Here is a 10,842-nt window from a genome sequence, read left to right as displayed (position 1 = left end):
CCTCAGGTTCCCTGTGCTGCTGTTTTGGGCAGAATCCTGGGGAAAGTTGGGAAATCTGTGGAATGGGGATGTTCACTGCTGTGGTCCCACCCCCTCAGCAGTGGTTTTCCTGGAGGAAACTCATCCTCAGGGGTGGGCTGAGCCTCCTTCCTTCACTTCTTGTCTTTTATTTGTCTTTTATGGCACTGGACTATCCCAGGAAGGAGGGAATCTCAATTTCTGCAGTGCCACAGCGCTCAGGGAGAGCCACATTGTGTAGCTTGAGTGCTTCTGCAAATATTTCATTATAAAATCCTGATTTTTACCTTAATCTAATGCTAATTTGTGTCTTGAAAACGGAATTTTGATGATCTCTTGCTGTTTGTTCTCCACAGATTCTTCTGCCTAATCCCTCTGATCCTGGGCTGCAGCCAGAGGAGATCTGGACCATCCTATGGAAAAGAGAGTTGGAAGTGCACAGGGAGCAGAGGTAGGCTGGGATTTTGGGATATCTCCTGAAAGATACCCAGAAAGCCAGGGTTTAATTGAGCAGATCTCAAGCAGTATGGTAAAATTCACAGTAAAATTCACAATTCCTGACATTCTGCTGTTTGCTTGGCTGGCAAAACCATCTCCACTGGAAAAGGAAAAACCCCAACCAATCCAAAAAAACGCAAGGAAAAGAGGGAAATTCCTGGAATTCCCTGCTGAGCACCATTTCCAGCCTGGCCAGGGAGTGCCTGGAAGTTTGGAGGGAATGCCTTTGGCTCTAGTTTGGCAGGAGCCTCCACTCCAGCTTGTTTATCCTGCTGGGAATTTGCATGGGAGGAGCGAGGCTGTGATTTGTAATATCTGAACCAGACTCCAGGGTCGCTGGGATTTGCCACAATTCCCTGGGTTTGTCTGGAGGTGTGGAAGTCTGAACACCAACCTGAGCAAAATGTTCAGTTCTTCTCTCTGAAGCCTTGGCAGAGCAGCCAGGGGGCCCCCAAATAAAATTTTGGGTGGTTGCATCTCATCCCTGTGAACTTTCCACCCTGCCCTTGTCCAAAACCTCTGTGCCACCTTTCTTAGCATTCCCTTGGGATGCACTTAAAAGGAAATAAATTGAATTTACACTTACAAATTTTAATGGTGTGACAGTGCCAAGTGCACTTAAAATTCAGATGATGCAGCTTGTGTGAAGTGAAATTTGTTTATCTCAGGTAAGGGCTTGGTTGTTGGTGTTGAAATTGAGATTTCTCTGTGTTTGGTGCTGTTTGTTCCACGCTGTCTCAAGCTGGATCTCCAGGTCCTCAATCCTGCTGATTTTTAGGAATCCTTTTGAGGGATTTTCCAAGGCTCAGGAGGACAAATAGGTGAAAGGAATAACGTGAGCTTGAGTTTATTTTGCCAGTCCCAGCCCTCGGTGAGGGGTTCTGGCCAGCAGAAGGCACCACCAGCTCAGCTTTGCGCCGCTTGCCGGCACTCCCGGCTGCATCTCCACGCTCCCGGCAGGATTGGGCAGGAAATCCATCATCCCACAGCTCAGATCCTCACAATTCCCACTGAACAATGACCACGATGTGTTCCCTTGCTGTTGCAGGCCTGAGGGCTGGGGCTTTCCCTGCGCAGTGATGCCCGGGCTGGGCGCGTTGCGGCGCGCGCTGGCCGCGGCCCTTCTCCCGCTCCTCATCCTCTCGGGACCTTGGGCTGCAGCTGAGAACATCAACTTCTACAACATCAGGCCTCCACTAGACCGTGAGTGGCTTTTTTTTGTGGAATTCTGGCCTTTTCTGTATGGAATTCTAGCTTAAAACTGTAATTCTTTGCCCCATCCTACCCAATTCTTTTGCGTTTCAGCAGTTGGTCTCCACAGGAGCTTTAAAACATTCTGCTTCTCACCCCACAGTGCTTTGCCCTTAGTGTTTGACAAGCTGACTAAATGTAGATAAATCAAATCCTTGCCAAATTAAAGAGTGCACAAGGACTTTGGCATTTAAGGGCTTTTCTTGTATTATTTTCTGTCTCCCTGCAGAGGAAACGATGCGGCGGTTTCCCTGTAAATAATCCAGAACAGGTGGTTTTGGTCTTTTATCTTGCTGGGGGTTTTGTAAGGGGAGGAATAGGTGTTGCTGCATGCAATTAATTCACTCTGAAGGTAATTAAAAACCCCGTAGGACCTGTGAGGCCAGTTGGCACTAATGGCATCATTTATTTAATTTTTTTTCTCTGTTTTTTGCCTCTTATCTGGCATCACCAGTGTTCCATCCCTTCATTTGCATTATCTGCATGGTTAGAGCAGCCAGGATATAATAGCTGGAATTAATAAAAGTAACCTGTCCCTAATGAACCCTGCACCTTCCAATAATCCACTGAAATAATGGAAATGAGATTTTAAAAGACCTTTTGTTTAAAGGATCCGACTTCTCCTTCCGAGTGGGAGATCAAGATCTGTAAATCAAAGGAAAATGTAGATTTATGTTTGCTCCACGAGGAGGGAGATAAACTCTTCCCTCTCCCCTGCTTTCCCCACCACTGCCTCAGTTTTGGATTATGAGAGTGAAAACATGAGGATATATTTTGAGTTCAAGCTTAGAGAGAAAAGAAAAAGCTTTCTGCAAAACTCGTTTTGTTTGTCTAACAGTGAAAAGATGTAAATATGTATAATTTATTTCTGTAAATACATGCCTGTACAAGCACAATTTTGAACATTTTCATTTTTTCCCCAATGCTTCCCACCTGACTGTATTCTAATGCCTTTTTAACCCTTTCCAAGCCACTCCATTCCCAAACAGTTTCAAGTGCTTTACCTGTGACAACGCCGTGGACAACTACAACTGCAACAGATGGGCTGAGGACAGGTGGTGTCCTGAAAGTGAGTAAGGCTGGACCAGGAAACATGAAATATTGGGGATATTTAAACTTGCTTTTCCCTCCCTCCCCCCCCTTGGAGAAGTCTGGCTCAGGCATGGCATTGGTGACATTCAAGTGCCTGCAGTTTTGTTGTTGGGAATGCTGAGTCAGGAATTTTCTGCTGACGTGACAGTTTTGGCCATTCCAGAGTGTAAAACGACAGGGAAAAGTTATTAATCTCCATCTCTCTCAGTTTTATACAATATATACCAAAAATATTAATATACAAGCATTGAAAATAGTGATGGTATTTTAATATTAAATTCAATATTAATATCGAATTTAATATTAATATTTTAATATAGCATTATTTAAAATAATTGTAATATTTTATAATACATCAGTATTAATTACCTATTATTAATATATTATTTATATATAATATAATATAATATAATATAATATAATATAATATAATATAATATAATATAATATAATATAATATAATATAATATAATATAATATAATATAATATAAATGTGTATTTCCCTGTGTATATTTATATAATGATGTGCCTCCCAAGAGTTAATTTTAATCTTGTTTAAAAAACTGAAGGATTTCCTCAGTAGCTTTATTCTCCTCAGAGTGTAAAGCAACAGTGAAAAATTATTTCTCTCCATCTCTCTCAGTTTTATATGATATATAACAATAAACTATTAATTTACAAACAGATTTCTGACTAATATATCAATATTAATTACCTGTGTATATTTCTCTGTGTAGTTATATAATGATGTGCCTCCCAAGAGTTAATTTTAATCTTGTTTAAAACATCTGAAGAATTTCCTCTGTAGCTTTATTCTCTTCAGAGTGTAAAGCAACAGTGAAAAATTATTTATCTCCACCTCCCAGTTTTATATAACAAAAAAAATTAATATTCAAGCAGATTTTAAATAATATGTTCATATTAATTACCTATATATGTTTCTCTGTGTATATTCACATCATTATGTGCTTCCCAAGAGTTAATTTAAAGATGTTGTTTAAAAAACCTGAAGAATTTCCTCTGTGGCTTTATTCCCTTCCCTTTGGATGCCATCCCAACATTTCCTGTTCTTGGTGAGCAGCAGGACCTGCCTGACTGGGGCTCACACCTGTGCTGGGGAGGAGAAAGCTCAGAGAGAATGGAAATGGTTCCTCATTTTTCACCCCGGTGACGGTCACGGGAACGGTGGGAAAGGGGAAGAGGCAGAGCAGAGGAATGAGGAAACAAACCTGAAACCTCGCAGGAACCTGCTGCCTGAAAGAGGAGAGAAACAAAAATAAACGTGTGGATGATGCTGCTAATTAGTAATTCCAATCAAAGCAGCCTTGCTGGGGGTTGGAAGGGTCAGCTGAGATTGCACAGGAGTTAATTTCTTGCTAAATGCTCTTTTCATCGAGCAGCAGGTGATTCTGCAGAGGCATTTTCTGGGATGTTTTCCTGAGCTGTGTGTAGATGGGAGAGGCTGTTCTGAGGGATCACTGAGGGCAGTCAAACTCCAGAACTGCTTTTAATGATGGCAGTCAAACTCTAGATTCCTTTTAATGATGGCAGTCAAACTGCAGAATTGCTTTTAATGATGGCAATCAAACTCCAGATTCCTTTAATGATGGCAAACTCCAGATTCCTTTAATGATTATGGCAGTCAAACTCCAGATTCCCTTAATGATGGCAAACTCCAGATTCCTTTAATGATGGCAAACTCCAGATTCCTTTAATGATGGCAGCCAAACTCCAGGTTCCTTTAATGATGGCAGTCCAACTCCAGGTTCCTTTTGCAGGCACTCGGTACTGCCTGACCGCTCACCTGTTCACGGCACGCGGGGAGAGCACCTCGGTCACCAAGAGATGTGCCACGGGCGAGGAGTGTCACCTGGTGGGCTGCCACCGCCGCGGGGACAGCGGCCACACGGTCAGTGCTTCCTGCCCTGCTCCTGCCCTGCTCCTGCTCTACTTGTACCCTGCTCCTGCCCTGCTCCTTCCCTGCTCTGCCTGCTCCTGCCCTTCTCCTGCCCTTCTCCTGCCCTTCTCCTGCCCTTCTCCTGCCCTTCTCCTGCCCTACTCCTGCCCTACTCCTGCTCTACTTGTACCCTGCTCCTGCCCTTCTCCTGCCCTTCTCCTGCCCTACTCCTGCCCTACTCCTGCTCTACTTGTACCCTGCTCCTGCCCTGCTCTGCCTGCTCGTGTCCTGCTCCTGCCCTGCTCCTGCCCTGCTCCTAACCTTCTCCTGCTCTGCTCCTGCCCTACTCCTGCTCTACTCATGCTCTACTTGTATCCTGCTCCTGCGGTACTCCTGCTCTACTACTGCTCTGCTCTGACTGCTCATGTTCTACTCCTGCTCTACTCCTGCTCTGCTCCTGCTCTTCTCCTGCTCTGCTCATGCTGTACTCCTGCTCTGCGCTGCCTGCTTGTGTCCTGCCCATGTTTTACTCCTCCTCTACTCCTGCTCTGCTTTGCCCTGCTCGTGTTCTATTCATACCCTGTTCCTCCTCTGCTCTGCTCTACTCCTGCCCTATTCCTGTCCTACTCCTGCTCTACTCATGCCCTTCTCCTGCTCTGCCCTGCTCCTGGGGCTGGAGGTGGCCATTCCAGGGCTGGTTTTTCCAGGAGAATGTGCCAAGAGCTGCTCTGCACTGGGAACAATGGGATTTCTGCATGCTCTGCACTGGGAGCAATGGGATTTCTGCATGCTCTGCAATGGGAACAATGGGATTTCTGCATGCTCTGCACTGGGAGCAATGGGATTTCTGCATGCTCTGCACTGGGAGCAATGGGATTTCTGCATGCTCTGCACTGGGAGCAATGGGATTTCTGCATGCTCTGCACTGGGAGCAATGGGATTTCTGCATGCTCTGCACTGGGAGCAATGGGATTTCTGCGTGCTCTGCACTGGGAGCAATGGGATTTCTGCATGCTCTGCACTGGGAGCAATGGGATTTCTGCATGCTCTGCACTGGGAGCAATGGGGTTTCTGCATGCTCTGCACTGGGAACAATGGGATTTCTGCATGCTCTGCAATGGGAACAATGGGATTTCTGCATGCTCTGCAATGGGAACAATGGGATTTCTGCATGCTCTGCACTGGGAGCAATGGGATTTCTGCGTGCTCTGCACTAGGAGCAATGGGATTTCTGCATGCTCTGCACCAAACACAGAACCTCGAGGGGAAAGCTGAGTGGGAACAAAGTTTTTAGAGTCAGAATTTTTCAGCTTGAAAAAAGCTGAAACCTGAAAGGTTGCAGAGCAGATTTAGAGTTGAGGTGTTGGAAGCTCTGTTTTCTGCAGTGCCAGGGTGGCTCTGTGACATCCCACCTCAGTCTGGGGACACACCTGGGGATCAGGACTCCAGGAAAAACCTGCACTCCTGATCTGGAGAATTGATTCATGGATAAATTGGATTTTAGGATGATTTTTAGCATACCTGCTCCACCTTCTGCCCTGGCCAGGATGGGTCTGTTGAGCTCAGCTTTGCGAACCTAATCGCGCATTTCTCCCTTAAAACCGCCCCTGAATTAATGACCTTGAATTCATCACCCTGAATTAACTACCCCGCGCTAATTACCGTGAGCTAATGACCCTTTTGTCCCAGCAGGAGTGTGTTTCCTGCTGCGAAGGCATGATCTGCAACGTGGAGATCCCCACCAACGCCACCAACGCGGTGTTCGCCGTGCTGCAGGCGCGCAGGACGGCCGCGGGCAGCCGCGCCCTGCCCAGCCCGGCGACACTGCTGGCACTGGTGACACTGCTGACACTGGCACTGTCCTGACACAGCACCCCCAGACGGAGCTGCTGGGACAGCCCCCGGGCCAGGAGCCTGCAGGGTCTCCAAGGAGAAGTCGCTGATGTTCCCCGATCCCGGCAGATTGACGGGAAGGCGCATCCCACTCTCCCTGGGTGTTTAGTGGGAGTCCTGCCCCGTCAGTACCCCACAGAAACACCCCAGTGGGGAGGACTCAAGTTTAATTCCCCATTTTCTGAGGAAAATGCACATTTTTTTGGATTTTGGGACAGAACTGTGACAATCGCAATCAAAAGGAGCTTTGGGTGGATGATGTGGAAAGGTGGGAACTGGATTTAAACCTTTAATGTGCATAAACAACTCAGAGTTTCTTATCAGGGTGTGTTTGAGCTTGTCTTGATTTCATAGAGAACACCTCTGGTTTTCATAGAGAACAAACATGAGGTTGGGTTTTTTTCCTGCTTGATCAGAGCTCTTATTTCTCCTGGCAATTATACAAAATTAATTCTTTTCTTTCTATAAAATGCCTCACCCTCCTCCTGTTTTGAAGCTGTGGGAAATGTAGAATTCCTAAAAATCCTGTTGGAGCACCCAGAGCAGAATTCCTGATCTTGCAAAGCAAAGGGATTATTTCCTTACAATTGAGTGTCCCCTCAGAATATTACAAAAATGTGATTTTTGTGATATCGGGATATCACCACTTTGAAATCACAGCTATGGTTAAGGAGCTTCATTGTCCTAAAAATTCCAAGTGAGCTCTTGGAATAAATAAGCAGGGAATTCTGCTGTGTTCTCTCTTGATTTGCACAGGTTTTTTCCAGGATTTTTATTCTCCTGATGGATGTTTTCAGGAAGGATGGATCACTTAAACTTCCTCAAAAAAGAGATTTGGAGCTGTTCCCTGAAGAATTCAAGTAGCTACAAATTTGGCTTCCTTGACACCAACATTGCCTTAATTATTTACTGTTTTCTGTCACTAATTATATTTAGTTGTAAAAAATACTTTGATGTATTTCCAAGCTTGTTGACATTCCCAAATTTCCTCCACAATGTTCTTAGAATGCAGGAAGGTGTCTGAATTCAGTCTGTGGCTCCTGGACGGGCGATTGTGCAGCGACAAAATGTGGATGGAAAAGATTTTTCATTGCTGAAGGAAAACGGTTCTTGATGTCTGAGTCAAGGTTTTCCAGGATCTGGATTCTCATGGATATCTCATTCCTCAAGATCTGGATTCTCTCTTTCCATATCTGGTTTCTGTCCATCCAAGAGGGCTGGAATTCTGCTCTGGAGCCAGGCTGGGAGAGCTGGGAATGTTCACCTGGAGAAGGGAAGGATCCAGGCAGAGCTCGGAGCCCCTGGCAGGGCCTGAAGGGGCTCCAGGAGAGGACAAGGGCTGGAGGGACAGGACCCAGGGAATGGCTTCCACTGGGAAAAGGGAGATTGGAGTGGGATATTGGGAAGGAATTCCTGGCTGGGAAGGTGTGGAGGGGCTGGGCTGGAATTGCCAGAGCAGCTGTGGCTGCCCTGGATCCCTGGAAGGGTTCAAGGTGAGGATGGATGGGGCTTGGAGCAGCCTTGTTCAGGCTGCCCCAGTGCAGGGGCTGGGCAGAGTCCCAGAATAAAGCAGGGATTGATTCCAGGATCTCCTCCATGGATCCACCTGGGGCAGCACCAGAGCCCAGCCAGGGCTGCCCCCAGGATGACCCAAAATGGCCCCAAAATGCACGAGCGCTCCCGGGGTCTCTCCCTGGGATCAGCTCTGCTCCATTTGCACCTTGCAGTTCATTGTCCCAGCCCAGCTTTAGCCCAGGCACTCCCACCCTGCTTGTTTTTCTCTCTCCAGCCCACGGGGTTTGTGCTCCTGGGCTGAGATTTGGCTCATTTGTCCTTGGTGCCCAGCTGGAGCAGGAATTGTTTTGTCTCCCTGCTCTGGGCACAGAGCTCAGCAGCGCTGAGTGTGAAGCTCAGAGCTGCACACTGAAGCAGCACAGAGCCTGGAACACAGAAAAGCTGAACCTGAGGCAGTAGTGGGACAGTGGGAGGTGTCCCTGGGTGATCTGGGTGGGCTTTAAGGTCCTTCCCAACCCAAACCATTCCAGGATTCCCTGATGGTTCCATCATTACCTTCATCCTTTTGCTCCATGAAGGATCTTTCCAAGTGAAAGAATTACTTTCTGGTGGACAAACCATTCCAGGTTTCTCTCTGCTCCACAGGGAATTCCTTAGTCAAATGGAAGTTGGCTCCCACATTTTGGGTCATAGGATTTTCCCTGCACAAATTGCTCCTAAGTTCAATTTCTGGGAATAATTCTTGCAATCCCAACGAGGCCTCCAAGAGCTCTGTGGTCTGGTAGGAGTTTCTGCCAATAATTTGCAATAATCTCAATTTGCAATAATTTTTATAGTGGAAATGCCATTCCAGAACTTTTGGGAATGGCAGGGAGACCCTAAAGAACTGCTGCAGCAATGAAAAATGACATTTCAGGAGGGAAAATCTGTGGGATTTTTTTTTCCTTGGAGGAATGATTTATTTTTCCCCCTCACTGGAAAGTGAAGAAATTCTGAAATGAGGATTTTAAACCTCATAAATTGCTTCTGCTTTTGGGAAAGAATTGTTTGGGATAAACCCCAAAAATCAGCTGAAGATTCAAGGGTGCCACCTGGGCACAGGAAGGGATTTGATCTTGGATTTTAGGTTTTAAAATTAGAATTTTAAAATGCCAAGAGTGGAGGATGTTAATGATGAGTTGTAATGGTTTGGATGCACCAATCCCTTTGTTTTTGCAAATCTTGGGATTATTTTTAATGGGGAATTGAATATGCAAATGCTCTTAATGCCATGCACAAAGAGGCACCTGGTAGGAATATGGAATTTAAGAGGGAATTCCGGTTTTTCCCTTTGCTTCATCTCTTTTTATGGAAAACCCTGCTTGGATTTGATGTTAAATGCTGATTTTGTAGGAAAAACGTGCTGAGAAAAGAGTCTTAAAATTCACCATATTTTTAGCAGGATTAATGACTGTGCAGAAATCCGACCTTAAGTTATGGCAGAGTTTTTATATTAAATATTTTCAGGTATCAGAATTTTCAGATCTCTGTCTGAAGAACTTAAAAAAGTATTATTTGATTTGATAAAACAAATTTTCAGTGATGTCCTTGTCTCAGTTTGGGTTCAGATGTTGTAATTTAAATTACAGATGTTGTAATTTAAATATGTTCCAATTTTCTTTTGATAAAACCAATTTTCAGTGATGTCTTTGTCTCAGTTCAGGTTCACAGATGTTGTAATTAAATATATTCAATTTTTTTTTTGATAAAATCAATTTTCAGTGATGTCTTTGTCTCAGTTCAGGTTCACAGATGTTGTAATTTAAATATGTTCCAATTTTCTTTTGATAAAACCAATTTTCAGTCACGTCTTTATCTCAGTTTGGGTTCACAGATGTAGTAATTTAAGTATATTCAATTTTTCATTGCCTAAATCCACCCCAAAACTTTGGGAATGCTGTTTCTGTAAATCCTTAAATCTTTGAACCTGAAAATAATTCAGAAGTAATGGCAAATCCATCCGTTTGTGCAGTTAAATGTCTTTTTTATTATATATAGATGTGTGTAATATGATTTTTATTTACTTTGCACTGGCCAGCCTATAGAAGGTTTATTTTTAAAACTTAAATCCAGATAAATTCTTCATTATTCAGTGTTTGGATGTTTTCTTATTGCTGTGTAACTGCTTTAAATCTTCTCCAGAGATGGCACTTTTAATAAAAAATATTCAAATATTTTCTGGTGGGGAACTTTTCTGGTGACAAATGTTGCTTGGTAAAATCTTAATTTAAATTAAATTCTGCCCTGACTTCAGCATAATTTAAATTTCATCTTCTCTGCTGTATTCCAGAATTATTTTTGGGAATATTTACCCTTCCTTTTTGAGGATAATTTATCCTCTTAGAGACCCTCAGTGCCCAGAGATATATAAAAAGCTTGAAGAAATATTAATTTTATTTGCTTTTTTAAAAAATTGTGATTCTGAAATCATGGCTAAAAGAATTTTAATTGTAGTTTTGCGGTGTTTTAATGAAAATAAAAAGAAATCTGATTTATTCTGCTGTTGGCATCAAGGAGAGGCAGAAAAAGCAGCTGCAGGTTGGGGGGAGAGAGGGGGAAAACAGAAAAGAAAAAATATATTGAATATTCATTAATTTTTTTGAATATTTAAAAGGGAAATGATTTAAGGCTTTAAAGG

At 44.0% G+C, this 10,842-nt stretch overlaps 1 protein-coding gene across 1 annotated transcript; it reads left to right on the top strand.

Annotated features, from left to right (window-relative positions):
- The first annotated feature begins 237 nt into the window (after positions 1-237).
- LYPD6B (LY6/PLAUR domain containing 6B) lies at positions 238-10,378 on the top strand. The gene is made up of 5 exons (XM_059852503.1): positions 238-469; positions 1,565-1,719; positions 2,738-2,836; positions 4,639-4,769; positions 6,450-10,378. The coding sequence occupies exons 2-5, from the start codon at positions 1,596-1,598 to the stop codon at positions 6,621-6,623; spliced, it is 528 nt and encodes a 175-aa protein (XP_059708486.1). The 5' UTR covers positions 238-469; positions 1,565-1,595; the 3' UTR covers positions 6,624-10,378.
- The last annotated feature ends 464 nt before the right edge of the window (positions 10,379-10,842 follow it).

The sequence above is a fragment of the Haemorhous mexicanus genome, chromosome 8, assembly GCF_027477595.1.
Source record: "Haemorhous mexicanus isolate bHaeMex1 chromosome 8, bHaeMex1.pri, whole genome shotgun sequence".
Lineage (NCBI taxonomy): Eukaryota > Metazoa > Chordata > Aves > Passeriformes > Fringillidae > Haemorhous > Haemorhous mexicanus.
Note: the sequence above shows the minus strand (reverse complement) of the source record. Positions and strands in the feature narration are given on the sequence as shown.